We start from the raw sequence: 23,720 nt of genomic DNA, 5'->3' as shown, positions 1-23,720 counted from the left end.
TTTAATCAACCACAGAGCCTTAGTGCAGTGTTGGGTCCAAGCTAAAAACATCAGGCACCAGGTGTATCGGGAAGCAGAGCACAAAGTCCCCTCTGTTCAAAGACATGAAATCACTAATACATCAAAATGTAATTTAATGACTTTCTGTTTCAAGTTCCAAAATGGGTCACAAAGCTGAGAGCACCAGTCCACTTCATCAACTGCAAAGTGAGAGCCAGAGAAAGTTACTTGCTGAATATCATAAGTCTCACTTACTTTATTAGTACTTCTTCCTCATGTGAAGAGTAACTGAAGCTATATTGTTCTAGCTCTCTGTGGTGTTCAGTCCATACAGTGAATGCAGCCATGGCTCATAGAAAATACATTACACAATCATGAAATTGAGGACTGTGCTACAATGCACACAGGAGTAAAATGATGGTTTCATGGGAAAATTATTTACTGGCATTTCTCATCTTTGAAGTGCTTGGATTTTCTGCCTATGTATTATTACTTCTGTGTGCCCTTTTTTTACAGGCAACAGTGAGTTTTGCTATCTGTTGCTATAACTCAAGCTGTCCAATCATAGATTGCAGGATTTGAAACTTCAACCTGGAGGTGAGGAATGAGCCAGCAGGTGATGTCTCAAACCCACCCAATAATTGGCACTGTTTTCTCTCCTGATACATCCCATTTAACAGTCTTCCCATTACTTACCTTGATGGACAGGTGAAAATAAAAGACCATGAACATTTTACTTCATTCTGATCATGAATGAATAATTCTAAGCATTATTGAAATTTATTTTAAACTAATTAACTTTTGTGGCCCTTTAAGAATAAAAAAAGGGTTTTCTTGTTTCTGACTTAAAAGTAAAATGAGGGCAGAATGCTGTAGGTCTGGAACATGATCTGTCCAGACTTGTGGCTGTTGCTAACTTGCAGAGCTGTGCTGACTTTGTGAAAATATGCCAACCTGCATCTGCTAAAAGGAATAGTCAGTCTGTAGTTCACAGATGTTCTGCTGGTAGCAGAATATGTCTTGGCATTGTATCTGCAACTGTACGAAAAGGAGAAACAGGCACTGCTCTCTATTCCCTGACTTTCAGCCCTGCTACAAAGAGAGTCCTGCTGTGCCTTCGAAGGATTGTGGATGGTCCTACAGATCTGACTTGCTTTGCCTTTAAAGCAGCAAGCAGGCTACCTAAGGTTCAGAGTGCTGCAGGCTGTAGAACACAGGCCTGGCAAAACAGAGGTTGAGAAGGAGTAGGTCTAAGGCTGGTCAAGTTTCAGGTCTTCCCAATTCAACTGTAAATACAGCAAATTGTGAATTCAGCAAATTCCACTAGCACTGACAAAGCAAATGGTTGGATAAATAAAGGCTTGAAAGCCACCTATGGAGTATTCCTAGAAATTTCAGTTTATAATTTGCTGCCAAAACGAAACTTATTTCTGGTCATGACAATAGATGTTAATTTTCCTTTGCCCTCTCCCATGAATAACTCAAAATAAATATGATGTAAGACCAAAAAATGCTGATGAACCAAAAAAGTATGCAAGCAATAAGTATGCAAAAAGTATGCAACACTATCACCTACTTGTGCAGATTGCACAGACACGGTTGTGCTAAAACACAGATACAGAAATATAAGGATGTGAAGACTCTGGCTTTGTGTTAAGCAATTAATTTCATCACATGATAATGATGGGCTTGGTCTAAAATTACCTGTACTGGGTCTCTCCTCAGCTTCTCTTTGGTACTTGACTGAAGTTTTAGAGACTTAAAATCTTCACATACTTACATTAAGCACAATGAGGAGAAACTCATAAAAATGTGATTTAAAACAGCTTTGATTATAGGAGAAAGGGAAAAATATGAAAACAGAGATTTAGTAATTACTACATCCCATCCACTAGAAGACACCACCAAAGTTGTGAGGGAAGCACCATTTATCGGACAAGATGTGCAGTACATATCGAAAAACAGGAAAGCAAAAGCCTACAAGAAGCCTGGAACACTGTGGGCACTGTGGCCAGGAGTATTAAAATAACACCACAGTGCAAATATGACTGAGGGAGCCCATTCCTACCCTAAGTCTTTTAACTGTTACAGTATTTTACACTCAAAGCAACAGCAGACCAGTAAGACCACAGCTGTATTTTGAATTAGAAGTGTTCACAGGGAATAGTACCAGAATAACCAACAGCAGTATTATTCACTTCCCTTGAGACTCCCCACTTAGGCCCATTCTTGGAAAAGGCTTTCAATTGTAAGCTCTCAACATCTTGATTTATGTTCATATGCTCCCCACCTCAAAGATGACCTGGTCAATGGCCTACTCAATACTAGCAAATACTGAGAAAACTGATAGCAGAAAGTGAGATCCCCTCTGCCATGCTAGGCCACTCCTGAGCCACAGTTCATTCATTTAAAATTAAGTTTTTAACAATTACTTTTTTTCTAAAATGTGATACCAGCAACAAGAGGTAAGGGCTTTCCTATTCTATGAGTGCTTATCTAAAAAAAGGCTTAGCATGCTATTTTTAAGGGCTAATGTTCATGTTGTTTCAGCAAAAAGTTCAATGTTGGTTTTAGACACATTTCTTCTTTTATGCCAGACAAGCCAGCTCCTCGTATTCACAAAGCAACTGTGGTTCACTGAACATGTTTCCAGGATTAATTCTGACTTCCCAGGGTCAACTTTGCACCAATCAATGAAAGAAATTGTGGAAAAGATTACCTTACGAAAACACACAAACTTAGCCAACCTTTAACAAAAAGAACAACTTGTAGAGCTTTCATCAGACTCAGCACTCTTCAAGGACAGCCTGTCAGCATTTGGCATATATGAACACAGGAGATGGAACAAATCTACAGGAAATCCTTGTGCTTACTCATGTACTCTCAGCACCACAGACAAGTCAAGCCATTTTTATAGACTTCTCCCAGTTCACACGTTCCCAGACATCCAATTTCTCACCACACAAGCAGAATCTTACCTGTAATTTTCTGCAACAAAGGAGATGGCTCTGGCTCATCACAAATTGCCTTGACGAGGGCCTTCTTCACCTCTTCTTCAGCTGCATCCAGCTCTTTGCCACATTTGATTTCTCCAAACACAGAATATATGTATATCAGCAAGACAAGGAAGTCCTCACAAGTATAATCATCTTTCATCCTTTCGTTGTAAGACTTGATCATTGGCAATAACTGGTTCAAAACACTGGGCATTTCTGAGTCGCCGATAGTCTGAAAAACAGAAAGAAGATTGTGTCAGATTGCCTCCATAATGCTTGTAAGTTAGGACCAGACATACTCCTGCCTGCACATCATTCAATGTTCACATTCTCAGTAGTCAGTAGATGGTGCTGTGATTTATTTGCTGCTCAGACAGCAAATTTATTAGTTGTCTGCAGTTTTTTACTTAGGGATTCATGATAGCGGCATCTTAGCACTCGAAAAGCCTGCTGATTAGATCTTCTCCAAGTACCAGTATGGTGGGAGGATGAGAGCATCCATCCCTTGGTATGGGTAGAAATGGTACAAAGCACAAGGTCAAACACTTCCTCTAAATTTTAGGCTTCCTCTTTGGGTCTGATTTTGTACATGAGCAGGGGGTTCAAAACTCAGCTTCCACTGACTTGCTGACATCCACATTATGCAACACCAGGGATGGCATTTAGATCCATTGTGCAGGTCTCTGCCACTCAGAGAAGCCCAGTGATTAATTGTACCATCAAACTACCATCCGCACTGCCCACAGACACCTGCGGATGAAACTTCTACATGCTAATATTCTGCTTTGGCTTAGCTGGGAACTCAGCAGAAGGATAAGGTGAGAAGTGGGGCCACTGCAAGGCAAACAGGAAGAACACACTGCTCTTGTATGGGGAGGGACGTGTGGGAGAAAAGAACAGTCTTTCTCTCCTGGTGGTAGCCATTGCTCAGATCCATCCAGGAGGTCTCCGGCAACACTCGTACCCTGCCTCTTGTTCTGTGATCACCCAAAAGATCCCCCTGTGAAAACCTGTGGTTCAGTTCATAGTGTACAGTGAAACATCAAATCTCTTGTAATTCAAAGAGTCAACTGCACACATTTATTCTTGGTAGTTACTACAGTAACTTCACACAGACTAGTCATGGTAAATAGGTACCACAGCCAATAATATACCCTTTAAATTGATTCACAACAAGTAAATAAAATACAAATCAAACATATTAGGAAGAGACACAAGTTTATATAATAGCAAAACCATGCAATAACTTCAGGATCACTGAAACTGAAAGCTGTATCTCCTGGTGTACTCCATACAAGACTTCAGGGGGTCTGGCTGTATTTTGTTTTAGTTGTTCTTTGTCAATCTCAGAAACACTAACAAGCATCTCATAAACTATCATTTTTATATCTACACTGATCCACCACAGATCTCAGCCATTAAGAAAGCATGAATTACTTAAGTGCCAAAAAACTTTTTTCCAGGCTGTGCTACAAGAAACTACAATTCTGCGGACTATTGCACCCCACCCTGCTCTTGACATACAAGTTTTGCCATGGACCAATCTTTTCTGGGATTTCAGTGTGGTCAGATGTTATGTTTCCATTTGAATACATACCTTGGAGACGAATTTTCTAACTATGCACTAAACCTAACAGTAAGTGCAACTGCAGACTTGAAGCAGTAAATTACAAAGCTGCAGTGGTCAAAAGCATGTGGGAGCCAAGAAGGAACATTCTGAAACCCAGGAGGGGTTGGCACCCTCTGTGTTTGGGCAGGGAGATCTAAATCACACACACAGTAAGTCCGAGCACTGCTCCATCCAGGAAGCAAATCTATGGGGTTTGGCACTGGTCAGGCATATGCTGGTAGCTGGGCCATCCTCAAGACAAGACTATTGATTCCCAGATTTCAACTCAGCCCTGCCTCAGCTCAGTACTACCTCCTCTTCTTGGAAAGTGACACAAATTCTCATCTGGATGCCAGTACAATAAATAACAGGCCATTCACATCCTAAGATGGAAAAAGACAAAGCTTCAAGGAATTAAGAGGTATGCGTCTATCGTAAGGAAGCCATCTGCAATGAACAAAAGCCTAGTCAGTCCTAAAAGTCTAAGAAATCAAGATAAACCTACATGTGGAGTTATTCTGGAATAGATGGCAAACTTCAGTCTAAATTAATCTGAATTCAATTTTATGGAGAGGCAAGACCTATGCCAGGTATTATTGACCATCATCTACTATCTACTGGCACATCATTTATTCCCCTCCTCCACTCCCAACGCACAAACTCTACTTCACTCTACCTGTAAACATCCCATAGCATGCTGCTACACCACTGAAGATGAGCTCTTTCAAAAGCTGTATTTTGCATGCACAGATTATCCACAGGCATGGAGCACTGAGGATGCACATGGTTGTATAGAACAGTAGAGTGAACAGCTCCTGCTTGAGGATAGTAGCTCCTGCGAGGACACATGTACAGCATCTTTGGCAAACTTTCAAACATACATGATAAAAAAAATCATGTCTAAACTTTCAAGGTGATTTACTGTAGGGCAGGCTAAAACTCAACAACTTCAAGTAAGAATTGCCACCTCTTATCTTCAAAGTAAAAATGAAAGAGGAAAAAAATTAAAGAGCTGTAATAAACCATTAACTTCAGAATGCACGTAGGGTCTTTCTGGGGTATGAACTTCTCTGGAATGTTTCTCCCCTTATCTCTTGGGAAATGGCACCACAGAGGACTTCAAATGGAACTGCCAAGTTTCAGAGGCTATTTTGTCCAAACAGGCCAGTTGGACTGGACCGTGCATGAAAAGAAAGGGACTTGCAACCTCACTAGGGAGCATCACTCCACAGGGAGCTGGGAAATTTGCCTCAAACAAAATCCACTGGCAGATTGTCATTATCTGGCCACCTCCAATGATTTAGGGGCTCCCTGCACCACCCAACAATCAATCAATTACCCTGAATTGAACAGCCCTAGCACACAAGTTTTAAAAATGTAACTACCCATGACCCAAATTTCCTGCTGGTTATGTTGGCCTCAAGTTAGCCCCATTTGTCTATCATCAAGGGAGCCAATAAAAATAATAAAAACAGGTCAGTTCAGAGCTTTCCAAAGGCTGTATAAAAACATCAATGCTGCTTAATGCAGAGCCAGCTAAAAGGCCCAAGCTCTAACACTTTCTGCTCTGTTGCATTGTTTGGACATTTTAATACTCTAATCATATATTCTCTAGAATTCAGGGAGAGTTTGTGACAGATTTTTGTTGTTTTCCTTCTCTTTTCTCCAGCCTCCTTAGTTATTTATTTTTAGAACTTAAGCCATGTAATAGTTTGATGTCCCTAAGGGTAAATAAACTGATGTCACTTTGCTGATTTTTGCAAAAGAGCTGAATTCTGGCAGATGGGAGAATAGTGAAGAAAGTACAAACATATTTTTGGGGGGCTTTAAACACTGAATATGACACTGTGCTTCAAAATCTTATTTAAAATCTTATTTATAGGATCTGCAGGAATTAGGAGGAAGTGTAATAACCCAAGAAAAAAATGTTTTGCAATTCTGTGAGAAGTATTATTTTCAGTATTAAAAACCCTGTAAGAATCTAAAGCCATATGTATCATTAGACTTATTTTACAAAATAGAAAACAGAGTGAGTTTGGGAGGAAGAGAAGAAGAGGGTCAGAGTTTACTTGAATTAACACGTGTCCCTGACAAAACTTAGAAGAGAACTGAGTACTCTAATCCCTGTGCTTCCAGCCCAGTGTCCTCAACCCATCGTTAAAAATATTAAAGCAAAAATCAACTTCAACCAAGTGGAATTTATTTTCTTTTAAAATCCAGGAGGAAGAAGGAGATAAATCCTTAGAGACTACTTCACTATGTAAATATTCTAGCGGCTTTCCATTTAGGAAGCAAAACATGTTTAATTCCTTCAGAGGTTACATGAGTTAAACAGAAATTTTTGGAATGGGAATCACAGAGCTTTATACAAGTGAAGAATTTTATTGGGGAAAACCAAAACTAAAAAAAACAACCCCAAAACACAGCTGCAGGTAAAACCAGCAGAAGAAACAGTGGGGACTCACAAGTCCTTGGGTAATTTGCTGCCCCATGCTCCTGGACTGACCTATTTATTAACAGCTCCTTTTATTGACAACTTAGGTGGGAAAAGAGATGTGGAATAAGCAGCTTTCCAATGTTACCCTATTTGATTTTTCATGGTTTACCTGGGTTTGACTGTTTGTGGTTTGTGATTTTGCTACACTGCACATTAACTTCCCCACTGTCCAGACAGAGGCAAGAACATTCTAGCTGCTAAAAGTGACAATGGCACCAAAGGAGGACCTCGTGGTTATGTGAAACTGGCTCGGATCCTTTGATGGTGATAGATCTCTGCAGCAATAGTCATTTTAGTGAAAACAACAGGCGCTGCCAAGCTAAGGAGGAGTCCTTGCTGCCTGCAGTGCTCAGCTGCCCATAAATCAAATGCTGCAGTTCTGCTACTCGCTGTTTTACGCTGTTTGGCCATCTGAGATTTGGGGTTGATTGCACATAATTTCCATATGGGTGGGAAGATGTCTGTACTCCCTGCAAAACAATTATTTCATGTATTTAGTATTTATTAAATGGCCTACGGGTGACTAGTGATTTGACACAATAAATCAGTTAAGTATGATCTTACCATTCAAATTATGATTTGCCATATGAAGCTCTAGAAATCCTTATAATTACTGACTTAGGCAGGTTTTGATAAAAATGTACCTCTGCTTTGTCTTCTCTTTACATATTTGCAGGGTATGATTCAAGAAAAAGCAACCCAGAACACAATAAAAAAAAAAATCTTCTTCAAAGTATCCCACCCTCACCATTAGGAAACACTTCAATCTGTATATGTCAAAATATAGAGCATCCAGTTATGAAGACAGGCAATTTTAGATAACCAAAGTCCACTGTCTATATAGTTCCTTTTGCAGGAAGTAAAGTTTTAGTCTCAAACTTATGTTTCCAGCTGGGGAGAGGCTGACAAAGCCTCTCCTCACAGTGAGGATGAGCAAACTTTGGCCTTAGGGGAAAGCAGACAAAGCATTGAGTCAACTCACAGCAGATTGAGAGTGGAGGTGTAAGATGCTGGCAGTAAATGGCTGCTTCCAGTAAAAAAAAAAAAAAAGAGTAAGCCATAAAGATCAGGAGAGAGATCAATTGCCTTTTGCTGGGGACCAAAACAGCTTTATGACTTGCCCCTGCCAATACCAAGAGACTGCATCTTCCTCTTTAACGGCACTGTCTGTCTATTCACTTGATAAACATTACAGAAACCCACCTAGAATACGCATATAAAGAAAACAGTGGAGAACTAAACTGCTAGTGAGAGACACAGGAAACAGTAAAAGAATCTAGGACCTGTCTCCCCTGTCATTACTTTAATGATTCTTCTGTCTTTAATGAAATATCCCTACAGAGCCAAATCGATCTCCTGCCCTCTTTTCTGCATTTATCACCCACTCTGAACACTGCCCAAGGAGCTATGTTCTCGAAACTGTAGAGACAATTTTCAGGCTCTCCTAGTAGAGAGACAGCATCTTAAAATTTTACTGTAAACAAATAAATGAAAAAGAGTAAGCTTTCCAGAAGCTATTTTTAACCTGGCTCATGCTGTCAAAGATACAGATTCACATTCATCCTATGTCCATGCTCTCCCAATTAGACTTCATTCTCACCTTCCACTGACCACAGCAGCCTCTTCCTTCTGGACCTGCTGGAGTGTTTCTGTGACTGTGCATTAAAACAAATCATTTTAACCATACTGGTTGTCTGCTTGGGTTTACTGCTTGGCCAGAGAAACACACTAGTTGTGAAGGACAAAGATTGGACTGCCTCCTTATGCAACAGTGCTGGCTTGATGCCTAGATGAACGAGAGTTTAAGGTTGCCAACAGATAAAAGAAAATTATATAAATAATCACCTGCTCACTGGATGACTTCTTCAGTACACTGTCATATGGCCAGATGCTTAATTACTGTCTATTAGTCAACACGACAGACACCAAAAGTCCTTTGATACACCTGATGAATGTCTATCCAGGATGTTAGCAGTTACTACCAAACACAGTGACAAGTCAAAGGCAAGAAAAATTTACTGACAACATAAAACTTTTTAAAAGCACAGCATTTGTCAGCTCTTCTGGTTAGAGATAATTTTTTTAATGTGTCTTGCATAATTCCAAAAACACAACACTGACACTTAACAGCTAATATGTGATAACAACACAAGTATTTAAAACAAGCTCTTCAAGCCCTATCATTTCTAAAACCAAAACAAAAGCAAAACCCAGGACAGTTCTTTCTGCCAGTAACTCCCTAGCCTATGATCATGACCTAAGCAATTGGATTCCATCTACATCCCACAGCCAAAGTAGTATATTCCAGTATTTTTCTTTAACCTAATATGCTTAGGACATAAAAGAAACTGTATTTTGGACAACATAATTAAGATTTCTTCTTAACACGTTTCTCCTGTCTTTACTGAGCATCACAGTTGCTTGACAACAATTTCCTGGTTTTAATCAGCTTACAACTTCTTCAGTTATTTTTATTTCTTCTGTTACAACAAGCAGATTCTGTCACTATGTCAGTACTGCAAGACTTACACGCACATTTTGAGAGAATTCAAATGCCCACTGATATCTCATCTTCCACATCACCAAAAATCACCTAATCACAGTGAATTATGCTGTTGGGCAATATATCATTACATCATATGGTCCGGTTTTCCCCTCTCTTTTTGGAGATCATCTACATGTACAGCTGTGTTAAGATATTTTAATGGGTTCATGGGGGCTCAGGAGCAACAGTGTACTGAAAAAAGGATATTTAACAAGTCTAGATTTTATTAGACAAAGCTCTGCAAGGATAAGGAAAATTTTACTTAAATCACCTCATGTCTGACATAAGAGACTCATCAGCAGGTTAAAAGGGGAATACTTCCAACCTACTCAGTCAAAGCTTTTAGCTGTGATAGCTTCTACAGACATGCTTGGTAAAAACACGAATCAGCACAGCAAAAACAGTGTCAGAAGAATGAAAAAGGAATACAGGCACAGTCAAGATAAAACCTGTATCAGAAAAAGATCTTGGTGCTATGCACGTCAGGATTTTTTGTGTGTGGTTTCTGGTCTGTCTGTGGTTTCTGCAAGTCTTGGAGAAAATTGCCAGAAGATGGTAGGTGTTCAAAATGAAGAAAAGGGCACAGGGATAACATAACATCCTATCAGGCTAAAACTCCTATCAACTTTGAGGAAAACAATGGGAAAGTATTCAAACACTATAAAGCAAGGGATAAAAAACTAGAGGGACAGAAAACAAATAAAAGGGGTATAAATCACAAAAATATAGTATAACCAATTTGGTCATTCAATAGTGCAGATCATGTCCGCAGAAGAAGGAGATTGAGTCACAGGAGGTGATTGCTGAAAAAGATTCGAGATGCTCAGGACAAAGAAAAGGATTGATTGCCTGCTTAGATCATTAGGTATAATCCTTCAGGTTAGAAAAATAGATGACCTAGTAGAGAGAAAAGGTCTAAAAAGTCATGAGTGGACTAGAGAAGGCAGATAGGGAAAAAATGCTCACTCTCTGTCTCAACACAACAACTAAGAGGCAATAAATGAAGCCGGTAAGAGCCAGTTCAAAGAGCAAATTAAATGTAGGTAGTTCCTCATGCAATTTGCTCAGATGTGGAACACCTTGCCAAATGCTATTGGGCTGCTAAATTCTTACTTGGGCTCACAAAGAAGATGAGAAAACTCACAGGGGAAAAAATTCCATCAAATATTAGTAAATACACAGAAACCACAACTGTTACAGAACTCATAATGGTTGGAACAGTGAGAGTATCATATAACCTTGTCCTCTTCTCTTAATCTTCTGTAGGCAGCTGCTCTTGAGTAGAAATGAACTTTTTTTTGTTAGAGGAAGCAAGCTAGCTCAGCTGCCTTTTTGATCCAATCCATAATAAACATACCTCAAGGCCATGGCAAAAGGACCAATGTAACTACGAAATACAGTATCCACGGGACAGAAGTAGGACAGCAGGTTTATTACACTATGTGGCACTGTCAGGATTAATTCCGATATATTGTGACCAGTCCTAGAGTCCTCATTTCTAAGAGGATGTGAAAAACTAAAGATAAAATTGAAAGGAGTTATAAAACAATTGAAAGGCTAAATTTCTTCAAAGTGAGAGACAGTTCCTTATCAAAAGGAAGAATAAGAGTTTACATATGTCTCTTTGGACAGACAAAAATTTCAGAGCATTAGACAGCTCTTGAATCTAGTCAAGAAAGGCACATGAGGAACAAGGGAAGTTGAAATTATGATTTTTCCAGTTCTCAGGTTGGTGAGATACTCTGTGGTGTGCACATTTCACAAAGACTTTTGAGGGTGAAAGGGCAGAAAACAAGCAGAAAGCAAGGACTCAGTGGTTTCATGCAGTAGAACATTGTGTTAAACGCATCTGGTGAATAAAACTATGAACTGTTTAGCACCGTTCTTGATTGCAGTGAAAGGAATTGTGAACTGTGATGGAAAAATACTTCAGAAATAGCAGAAAGGATGAAGGCAATACACGCTGTGAAGGTTGTAAGCAGTGAGTCATAAAAGGAGACTGACAGTCAAAACAACCCCATCTTGTGCTTTTCCTCCACATTCTTGCTTTTTCTATCTTCTCTTTTCTCTCAAACCTTCATTTTATGCATTATGCTTCACTCCTATGCCAATCTAACATCAGATGTTCCAGAAACTCCTCAGGGCTGCAGGAAAACCTCCAGACTTGTGGTGATGGGTCAGATCATGATGGACACTGGTACCAGAAATGAAAAATGAGAGCTGGGGGCAAGGGTAAAATGGAAAACCAGTCCTATCAAGCAAAAACCAAAGGAGTTTGGAGCCCACATGACTGTTTGGGTCCATTTGAAAGACATTTGTTTTCTAATTGCCATTGGCTTTTTGTGTTTAAGTGTGTTATCTTACCATCAGGCTTTTTAAAATAAATCCAGTCAACTTCTGCCCCTACAAGTTTGATATTAACAGACAACCAGGATATCGAACATACACTGCCACAAGCCACAAAGCCAGTTTGCACTAAAGCATCACACAAATCCAGATTTCAACTAAGGTTGGGCCAAACATATACCTGATATCTTTTAGTGATTCTTAGAGATCATACTATTACATAAAAACCACAGAATAAGGGTAGTATCTTGACCAAAACATACTCCATTTTTGAATCCCTGAGATTCAACTTTCTGTTGGCTATTTCAGTGGAAATGGATACAGATCTGATCAAAGCAGCATTCTCTCTCCCTATCCCTTCTATTTTGCTCCTTTATTTTTTAAAAAAGTGGCCAAGAAACTTGGTGAAAATCTACCACTAAGACAAACATACCTACCAAAAACTGTTGGAATTTACCAAAGCACTAGTAACTGAAACTCCTACGTGCCAAGAAACTTGAAAGACATTTAAAACATCAACTTACATGAGACAGTTGTTTGAGACTAGATGCCAGATCATGTTGTTATCGGAATTTAAACAGTAGCTAATTTGAAAGTGTTTTGCATTGTGTTTGAAATATTTTACACCTTTATGCAGATAGACAAGGACATAATACATAAAAATATATGGACATGGGAGGTTTGCAGAGGAGATCCCACTGCTGTGTCCACAGCCCCAGCTGGAACCACAGGAAGGAGACACAACGGCAACACAAAGACATGTGAAGGCAGATTATCAGTCCACTGCAAAGCACCACAGCTGTTAATCAGTACAGTAAATGTTATCACAATAGAGTACTGACATTTCTAGCCCTTGTACAAGGCTCACTATGCTTCAAGCAGGATTCAGGCTTTCATGGTGATTAAAGGCAGATGTCACACGTATAAGTAAGTTTATAACTTAGGAATGCCTGGTTCATTTTTGTGTGTGGAAGGAATCTTTCACTCACAGAACATCTTCACTGGAGGATGCTCACAGTAGCATGATTTGCACGAGGAAGAACATTTTTTTCCCCCTCTACAGGTTGGGGAGAATAAAAAAAGGTTAATTATACAACTATACCTCATTCCATCCTATGAAATATATCAGGTTAAAACCTTAATTTTCCTCTCCAGTTTTCTATTACCATGAAAACCTAATCAGGTTACCATCTTTCAGAGAGCAGCAGATGGCAGAACAGTGATACTTCAAAGAAAAGGACACTTTTTTCCCTATAAACGTGTGAACTGCAGTTACGACGACTACTCAGCATTTATCTAATATTAAACATCAAGTGAAATACAGGCATAGGCAAAATGACAATTATGGTGAAACACTACTGAAATCCCACTTTTCTTAATCTTCTCATCCCATCTTGGAAATGCTTTCCTGCACTAAAAGCTAATAGCTCTCTCTTCAAGCACAATTTAATTCAAGTGCCTGCAAACTGTTTCTTCAGCTCCCTAACTGAGCAGGAATCTTCTGTGCTGGTATTCATCTGCAGTGGTGAGCAGGCTGCACAGCCAGGGCTAGGCACACCTGTGAGTGGGTATATGAATTTTTAGGATGCTTGTTATTAGAGAACACAGCAACACCTGCTTGTCAGTCATGATGTTCTTTGCCTCTTGGCCCATGTGTCCATCCTTTGGTTGGCATGTGGCAAGTCCTCTCCTCTTTTGGTTCCTTTCAGTGTTCCCATCATCCCTGCATGGAGCCAGGCCAGCTGGGTGGCACTAGCAGTGGTTTTGCTGTTGGCTGCTCTCTCTGGGTGGAAAAGACGTCAGACTGCTTTCCCACTGCCAGCTGCAAGGGCCATGTGAGGGCATTCTGGCTGCCACGGATTGCTCCTGCCACACCTCCTCCCCATCCGTTTGTCCAGCATGAACTACAACTAGAAAAACAATCCCACTTTTTGTCCCCCTGGGACTTCCCTCCCACTCAGCCAAACGCCTGAGTCAGCATAGCTATCCCTCATGATATCCCATTTGTGCATAGGGAGATGACTGGAGCACAGGACATCTGGTCCCAATATCTAAAAACACTTAAATCATGCATGTCATTCCAAACATTTAAGGACTTCAGAAGTTTTCAGTTACTTTCATATGTATTTCCTAGTTGCTTCATGCAGAAAGCATTTCTTATGCTCCAAGTTTCACTCTGAAGATCTGGGCAAATGTATATTCCACCTCATTTTAACGAGGAAAAAACCCCCCAGCTTTAAAGATAAGACCAGACCTGTCTTAAGTTACTTCTATGTTAACTACTTTTTAAAAAATTATTTTAGAAGTATCAAAACGTCCTGAAATACAACACAGTTCAGATTCCATTAACAGGCATAAAAAGGTGGTTATTATGTGCAGTGTAAAAAAAAACCCCAAACCTATCCAACAAACAAAGAAAAACCCCACAAATTCAGTTGTATATGCTAGAAGGTGAGGTTCCAAGATATTTTTTAGTTAGTTACCCATTGTGCTTTTTGGTAGCAGAGAAAGAAGTCATGGTCAGCACTAGACTGATCCTCTGGAGATCAATGCTCAGCTCCAAGTCCAAAAGTGAGCTTCTTGCTTTTATATACCTGTAAGCAGTGGTAGCTTCCCATGCTACCAAATGTTAATGTGAGTGCTCTGATAGCCTGATGCTGAGTCCTGGGTATAAGAAATAACATTCAGTGTAGCTGAGAATTCCCTTTACAGCCCCCACCTACACTGTGAGTCAGGGTACACTGACACCAATACAACAGAGGCACACTGGAGCCTGCTGTAACCTATTTAGTGTGAGCATCAATAGCCATCAAGCTGTCACACGACAGAGCTCACTATCAATTGGCTTCTTCTTTCAAAAGCCAGTGTGGGTATGTCTATATATCTCACAGTCTCTCTTGCACAGCTCTTACAAGAGAGAAAAGACAGCATTTTGATATAATTCCTTTCCTTCTTATCTGGCTCCCCACACCTCAGGAAGGGAGTGCTTCCAACCTTTACCACTGTAGCATACTCATACCACTATAATAGCAAAAAAATCCAAATTTCTTCTTAAAGAACTACTAGAAAATTCTTAACTCACTCCACAGCACCGAAAGCTTCCACTTTTCTAACAAGCCATCTGTCAGCACGCTCCCAGGACATGACAATCAGACATTTGGGTCATAAGTGATATTCCATATGGAGACACCATCGCAGCAAAAAAAAGGAGGTGTGAGACACCTTAGTTTGCTGAGAGAATCCAGATGACCTTAGTTATATATTATAATGCACAAAATACTTTAAATCATTTATCTGAGACTTGGATCGCATTTTGGAAGGCAGACTAGGATTACAAAGCTCTTTTAGACACTGTTTATTAACATCAAAATGAACTATGAAAAGCACTTTCTGTTAAATCCAGGATCTGAACAACTCTCATAACGTACTCTAAATACATTAAAATGGCATTGCAACAGCTAGAAATAAAATTGTCCTATTACTAAAAATAAAATTTTTAATTGCACTAATGCATGTTTAATCCGTCTAAAAATAGACTTTCAAAACAACATCATCACAATTAAAATACCCATAAATGTTACAATGCGAGTAGCACTCCAGTCGTCACCTGGGACCCTCACATCCCACACTACTTCTAGTTTTCCTGGAGCAAACATTTTGATCTTCCCAGCAGACAGTACTGCAGACCCCAGCAAAGATCACATACCCCACAAAATTTCTGTGCTACTGTTTAAGAACAGCAGCATCCACCAGGGAAGGGGGTGGGTGGAGATAAATCTAGACACAGTTGTTTCTCTTGAAAATTTCACCTTTTTTTTCTTTTTTTTTTATAACTACTACAAAAAACCTAAACTAGACTCAGGACAATCTCTTCTGCCTCCAAATAATTTCCCTCTGCCACCTCAGTCATCGCCACTTTTGTCAGGCCCCAGCAAACTACTGGTTGGTGGTCTCACTGTTCTACCCTGAGTTGTATTTTAATTAGCAAGGGCATTGAAAAAAGATCAGTGTACAGATACTGACGAATCTTCAAATAAGAGTACACATTGTCCATTTTATTCACAATGAAAAAGCTCTTAAAGAGATTTCGATAAAGATTCGCCTCCTGCTTGCAGCCCACGTTTGTAATGTTTATGTAAGTGAGGGATATAAATCTTTTTCAAATGAACCCCACGGTTTTTAAACCACCCTTGTTATAAACTGCCTGTTTCCGTTTTGCCTGCCTAAGCAAGCAATGCAGAGCCTGCTTGGGATAGACTGGAACTAATTTAATGTGCTCCAGGTTTAATCCCCATCCTCCTGGCTTTTACTGGCAGATTTTACACAGAGGACTACTGCTGACTTTAACAATGATTCATGAGATAAGTGGGTTTTGATTTGCTTTTCCACATCAGAAAACATGCAAGAGAAATGCCACGAACACCATCTTAATAAAACATGGCCGAGAAGAGAACTGTTTCTCTGCGTTTGAATTTGTAGAGGTGACTTTCTAGCTCGCTTTACGCAGAAGAGCAAAGAGAAGCGCAGGCCTCTCGGAGGGGCGGCACACGCTGGAGCGCGGGCCGCGGGCCTGCGGCCCAAGGCGAGGCAGCGGCTGCCGGCGGCACGGCCAGGGCCGCGCCCTGCAGGGGGCGCTGGTGGAGCGCCGCGGGCACGGAGCCGCCGCCCGGAACGCTGAGCCGGGCTGAACTCGACCCTCCGCAGCAATTACCCAACATCGGGAAAACCCTGCTTCGTCGTTTCTGCTGCGGACATGCTGCTTCGCTCTCTTCTACTTATTTCTTTCCTTCTTCTTCTTTTTTTTTTTTTTTAAATTTGTTTTGAATTCGAAGGAGCAAAACATATTCATTAACACGGCACACTGAAAAAGGGACAGCAATTACAGATGTAATAGTTGTTTATTTTTGAAAACGTAACTGAATGACTGATGCAGAGACCACATAGATGCTACTTCGCAATCATCTTCTCGTGTGTCGAATTCCCTGCTCATTTACATAAACCAGATGTTTCCCCGACAAACCAAATTCCTTGAAGAAAAAACAGAAGTTGCTATACTTCAAGTCCAAAATGAAAGATGATGTGAATGTTCCATTACCCACTAAAGGCAAATGTTTACATTAAGTGCAACGGTTTCCTTTTATTTAGCACAACTTTTGTGAGGGCTTAGATAATCCTCAGCAGAAGCGTTAGAAAAGAAAAATGAAGCTACTTAAATTTACCCACTGGCCTCAATAGCTTCCACTTCCCTTGGGAGTGAAATGTCTTTGCCAGATCTTGACACTCAAACCAGTCCATGGAGTGGACAAATGCTCTGAAACAGGTAATCAGAATTCCTCATTCCTGCAGGGGAACTGACTCCTGGAATCTTTCTTTCTGGTACCAGATTCCCAGAGGATCACTGAGGAATAAGAGTGATTGTTTTACTAGTTTAGTGATCATTTAAAACGTGCAACTTTTCGGTACACATGGATTAAGTGAAGCACATGAAAAATATATATTTGCTGTTACTGAAAGAAGAAATTATTATCAGGAAAAAAAATCTGAAATCTCTCACCTAAATCTTACTGCTTTTACCAAAAAAACAGCTTGCTAAAGTTCTAGATTACTACAGGAACAACGTTTTACATTTAATCTGAAGGGCTGAATTCATAGAAGATGCCTGAAGGTTATACTTCTTACTCACCTAATCTTCCAGAACATAACCTTATCCTTTCAATACATGGATCTACCAACTTTTGGTGTGAAGCCATTAAAATCCTGGTAAGAAGGAGAAATCCTCAAGGCACAGATCAATAAAAAATTCGCAATAAAAGCAAAACACTCAACCTGAGAATAACTAGTAGGTAACTAATCAACAACCAGAAGACCAATAATAACCCAAACATCAGGAAAAGAGCAAGGGTGAGCTACCAAAGCCAGTATTTCATGCCATTCTCTACAAAGAGTGCTATGAAATGTAGAATATTTAGTGCTGTGGCCATGAAATTCAGAACAGGCTCTGATGCTGCAGGTAGGAATGTAGAAACCACACAGCAAAGGCAGCTTTGTTGATGTTAATAGCAAAATAATAGATAAAGTCTCTTGATTTGAAAAAATTTTCAGACTCCTGGGATGTTAAACTCACTCTTTATCCTGAGATTGAGGTATCAATGGGCTTTGAAAGAGCTGACTCAGCTTTCAGCTGTAAGATGTTCTCCTCAGAACCAGCACAACTATCTTTTCTTAGCTCTTCTTTTCAGCACAGGCTAGCAAACTCCGAGCCAACTGCAAAATAACTGAGAATTAGACATAAAGAACCACTCCACCCGTTCTCAGTCTTGAATGAGGTCACACGTTCCACTAGCCACCTTTCTCATCTAAATATACCACAAATTTAGAAGACAAGGTTATTAAATCTCTGTATCGAACCACTCAAGGAACATATGTGGTAACTTCAGTAAAGCAAATTTTAAACAAAATACTCCAGAACAATGTGTTGCAATTAACCTTTACTATTGGTCCTTTCAAAAGACACTGCGGCCTTTGAAGGGTCATGTGCATGGCAGCCACATTTCTCTCTCCTGACAACAGTATAGCACTCCCACAAAGCCACAGTTCTCACATCCAAATGCCCCTACACTGGCCACTGGGACAGCCCTACCGACTACTGTTAAATCCTCCACGTCCACAAAGCTACGCTGTGTGTCTCAAAACCTTCGGTACTTCTGTTCCCACTTTCTGGCAAGAATGATTACATGAACATGATAATGTACAAAAGGATAAACATCTATCCACAAACTGAGCCTCCTGCCAACACAGACAAAAAAACTGACACGTATAACAGGGGAAAAAATGTTAAAATACTATTTTGGCTGCATCCCTCTAAGTTGCAATGAGCAGCGAGCCTCCGAAAGACATTCCTCCAAAATCACAAGTTCTCAACTTACAGCTCTCTCCACATAAAATAATGTGGCATCGTCACATGCTGGCAGAAATTTAACTCAGTCTAGAACAGATTTCCCTCCAAATCTTATTATGCAAATAAACAAACAGCATGACTGATCCATTTTAACAGAGAATAATCAGAGCAATTATAAGTCAGCATTTATGCCTTTTTTTTTTAGTAAGGGGGAAAAACCAACCTCTCAGCGTGTCTATCAAAAAGATCGCTCACATAGTTTGTTCCCAACACTCATCAGTAATACACACTAATTATCATCAGAGGTTCACTTTACACATCTGGTGTCACAGGGGGTGCCTGAACCCAAGCCCATGCTACTAATTAAATTCCATATTTTCATCTTAGAGCAAAGACCACATTGACAGCACGGTGAAGCAAATGACGTTATCTACACAACTGATAACATAAGTATGCAAAAGCTCAGGAGGTTAGAGGGTAGCCTGAGCTCCTGTACTACTCAATCTCTGCCAATTTGGCATCAATTAGACCCCTAAGAATGAGACTGATATTCTCAACTTACTTGGTATGTGCCCTGAACAGCTAGGATGTAACACTGCCTTTAAACCAATGGTCTAAAACTACAACATTTCTTTGCTTATTGCTTATCAAAATCAGTGTCAAACTGATTCTTCCAGTCACATCTGATGTTTTTCAAATAATCAGTAATGATCATTGCCTGGCTGCAATATTTGTAATACGCTGCTTTATCTTTTAAATAATGTTGTTGTTTGCCAGCTTCAAAGCTGACTTCACAATGTCAGGACTTCATACTATTGGTGGAATTTTACTATTATTTCTACCAAATCTCCAACTTTCCAGAACTTAAGTTTCATATTTAAAGCTATCCACTCGTGAAGAACAAACAACTCTCCCCAGGCATATGATATAGGCAATTTTTTTAAAATCATGGTGCAAAACACAAACAGCTGTAAAAATTAAAATATCAAGTCAATTTTCCTGACACTACATAAATGTTCCCTAGAGTGTGTATTTTGTTCATAATAAACTGTAGATGTGTGAAGAACTGAAAAAGAAACTATGTATTTTTCTCAGGAAGTTTTTCCCCAACAGATTTTTGTCAGAATGGCTCTCCTGGTCTGTATAACATCCTTTGCTTCTCAGTCTTCTATGCCTGCTACATTATTCAGCTGCTAGACTGGTGAATTATGAGGTTATGAATAACATGATGTTCAGTATTTATATGAAGACTACACTGAAGATTTTTTTTGGAAGAAATGCAGAAGCAGCTTGCTTCTCAATAAAAAAACCTAAAAGCACATGCTGAAACAGACATGGAAGGATGACATTACCAACAGTGAGGAGCACTTGGAAGTTCTGCAATGGGTGGGGACAAGTTGGGAAGGGCAGCAATTAGAAATGTTTTGGAAGAAGAAAACATTTTTTAGGGTGAAAGTTAATTTTTACTGTGCCAATCACAATTTAAGTTAAATTCAAGTTTATTTTCCCTCATTCAGTTTATGATCTCATCTCGTCATCAAGGATGATTGATGATATTTCAGCATTTGGGCAATTGCCAATTGCAAGTAAAAGGGAATTATTTATTTTTCTTTAGCACTGCACTCCTGCCATTAACTGTATCCCACCCCTTTTGTTTACAGCCTGTCACTGAAGCCACAGCTTTATTTTAAGGTGGTATAAGCTCTTGTCTGAGGTTGATAGTGCAAGTGATCTAGCAGACATCTTGCACAAAGAGCATCGTTTTGCACAGGAAACACACAACCTTTACTTCTGAAATTATCCCTGCCACTGACCCAGACAGGATTGTTTTCTCCCATTTAAACGTGGACTTCAAAGCCATAATTGAGCAATGGACACTGTCATTTTCATTGTGGTAAAACTACATTTATTTAATCCCTTTAAAAACAAACAAACAAGAAAATTACTTTGACCTTTGCCTTGGCACAAGGATTCTGATTTGAAATGTGTATTACATGTCTAACGCCCTGTAACTGTGTCCAGCTGAACTGGGTCAGATTTATGTGCAATTAGGAAAAAAAGGAAACCAAAACAATTTCGTTTTCATGTTTGTTAATATCAGAACATCTTGTAGAAGCATTAAATTTTAACTGAAACACATAGAATAATGAAAAAAGAAAATAACTAGGAGAAGGAGTGATTTGATAAAAACTGCATTAAATAAATGATATGGACTTTCTCACTTGCATTTTTTCTGGATTAAACTATTTAGAAATGTATGTTTCAATGTCCCCACTTTGGCTGTTCATAAGCCACAAGAAGGTTTTTTTTCATGAACTCTTCAACCTGAGAGTTTTAGCAGAAAAGCTTCTTTACAAGGCTTAATTAAAAGCAGGTTTAAGTCGGGGCCCTCACTCAGTCTGGGTTTTATTTTGGCCTTCTCTCTGTGTCAGAAGTCAAGTCCCAAAAGAGAAATGAAGTTCATTATTGAGTCAGGAGAATATTTTCTCCTTCATACTAAGCCCAACTAAATAAGCTTCAGGTTTGAGTTTGGGTTTAGGTATCTCCAAATGAGATTTTATGTAATATGCACCTAAGGGTGAAATGTAAGAAGATGCTAATCATAATGTCTAACTTTGCCCTACATAATAAATAATGTGTGAAAAGCACACTGCAAGCTTCTTTGCATGCAACTGGTTTGGTACGGGGAAACGTATATTCTAAACAGATGGTGTTCACAATGAGCGTACTTCACACCATCAGATGTTCACGATGAATGCAACATCATTGTCATGAAGCATGGTAAATACTCATGCAGTCACACTATAAAATGCACTGAGCAATGTACCAACCAGAACAGCACTGGAAGATCTGTCGGAAAACATTCAACATTTTCCAGAATATTTTAAGTAGGAGTTTCTTGGAGACTTTTGACATTGAATACTACGCTAGCGGTTTTTAAAGCATGCTGCCCTAAAAAGCAAGATTACATTTTAGCACTAATAACTATAAAAAAGTTCATTACTATCAGTTCATTCTAGTGCAAAGAACAAGGACCAATAGTCAAGCAGTTAATCACTTCAGTTAACAGGAAATGTATTATGTTATCATTGGTGGTTTTGTAACTGGACAGTAGGCACAGCCTAGTGCATCCTGTTTGCAACCAATAGCAGAAGCAGCTGCAAGACCGTGATATTTGTCATAAGCATTTCTAAGAACAAAAACATGGTGATGTTTTTTCAAAAGGTCTTTCAATGTTCACCAGATGTGGAGCACATGTGGCCCTTGAGTGTGAGAGAATAATGCGACAATAAAGTTGAATCAATACAACATGTGCCAGTAATCACACCAAGATGACATGCAAATGTTTCAAAAACAAAAATATGTAAATTATTTTTAGTTCTTCAGGACAGAAAAACTGGGCACCTGGTCATCCATGAGTTGCTGTTTCCATCATTATTTGAGAGCCCATCTGCTTGAAATATGTTTCTCCCTGTGTGAGACAGCATCTAGCTTTTGTATTTTTATGCAAAGAAATTCCATTCCTGTGCCATTACCTACTGAAAACCAGTAAGAGTTAAGAGATTTAAAGTTATCCTCTGCCTCTATGTATTTTATGAAAATAAAACTCCTATGAACAACACATGCAGGAAAAGGACAAGAAAACTAGTGCCAGGCAAGAGTGGTTTAGCGATGTCTTAAAAGTGTGTCTCCTCTTTTAACTTACAGAAGGGAAACATAATGAGAAGAGGTACACCACTCCATGCTTATCTTTACTCCTGTAAGTCTACCCATCAGATAGAAAAGAAACAATTCATTTTCTGCTATTGATCACTTCTAAAGGAGATCTTGCTCAGGCTATGGATAAAACACATATGCACACAGTGATAGGCTAGGAAACAATTAATTTCACAGAGGCAACCAAACCATTTGCAGATGGTGACGTTTGAAGTTCAAACCAACAGTCTTACATGGGTGAATTAATACAGAGAAAAAATTTCATTCCATGTAGCTCAAAAACAACGATATCAGAACCCAAAGCAAAACATTGACTTTTTGCAACCTGTTAACAGACTTCCCAGCTATTATGTCCCCTAAAACACATGGTGGCTTTCCAACCTATAAATTTGTTGCCAATGCTTGCTGTCAGACCCCTATGAATTAGATATGAGCACATATATCTTCAGTATATTCAACCTCTTCTCTGCAGTGAACAAGCAGATGAAACTAAACCAGCATGTAGACAAAGCCAAACTTGGCCCATGCCAGTGAGTGACACTCCCTGGAAGCAGCAGCACCATATGTCCTTGAGCACCTGCTGCCACCTCTGCAGATGCAATGAGATGTTGTGAACCATTTCTCTCCTACAGTAGTGAGCTTCTCAAACAGCCTTTTCTTCCACGGTACAGAGAAGAAGCACAAATTTCCAACAACTGTGGCAAAAGCCAAGGTCTCACTAAGACAAGCTTGGAGGAACAGCATGTAAGAGGACACAGAAGGTACTAATTGAGTTGTTGTAAAGCTCTCCAGAACTACTGTAGAATTCAGAGTACTTGAATGTTGTGTACTGACTCCTTGAGCATTGAGTATTTTTTTGTGGAGTGACAGAAATTAAATAACCTGGTCAGAAAATATACCTACAGTCTGGGGAAAAAACCTACACAGAGGGAGGCATGATAATCAAATTAAGTAAGACAGATAAGAGAGCTTTCACCTTTTTTTTTTTTTTTTTTGCTACAAGAACATATATTTGGAAATTTATTCCTATGTATCATATAGTTAAAATCAGAAGAATTAGGCTACTGTCCATTAGAGATAATGAACCTTAGGTAGTTCTTTAGCTTTTTAAA

The 23,720-nt window shown here is 39.4% G+C and overlaps 1 protein-coding gene across 1 annotated transcript in view; it reads right to left on the bottom strand.

The window, feature by feature from the left end:
• Positions 1-23,720, bottom strand: part of SCFD2 (sec1 family domain containing 2) — a 195,928-nt gene that overhangs the window by 108,318 nt on the left and 63,890 nt on the right. The window contains exon 5 of the mRNA XM_069014109.1: positions 2,979-3,228. Within this exon, the coding sequence (XP_068870210.1) occupies positions 2,979-3,228 (250 nt within the window). The remainder of the gene's footprint in view (positions 1-2,978; positions 3,229-23,720) is intronic.

The sequence above is a fragment of the Aphelocoma coerulescens genome, chromosome 4, assembly GCF_041296385.1.
Source record: "Aphelocoma coerulescens isolate FSJ_1873_10779 chromosome 4, UR_Acoe_1.0, whole genome shotgun sequence".
NCBI lineage: Eukaryota > Metazoa > Chordata > Aves > Passeriformes > Corvidae > Aphelocoma > Aphelocoma coerulescens.
This window is presented reverse-complemented; position numbering and strand designations above follow the sequence as displayed.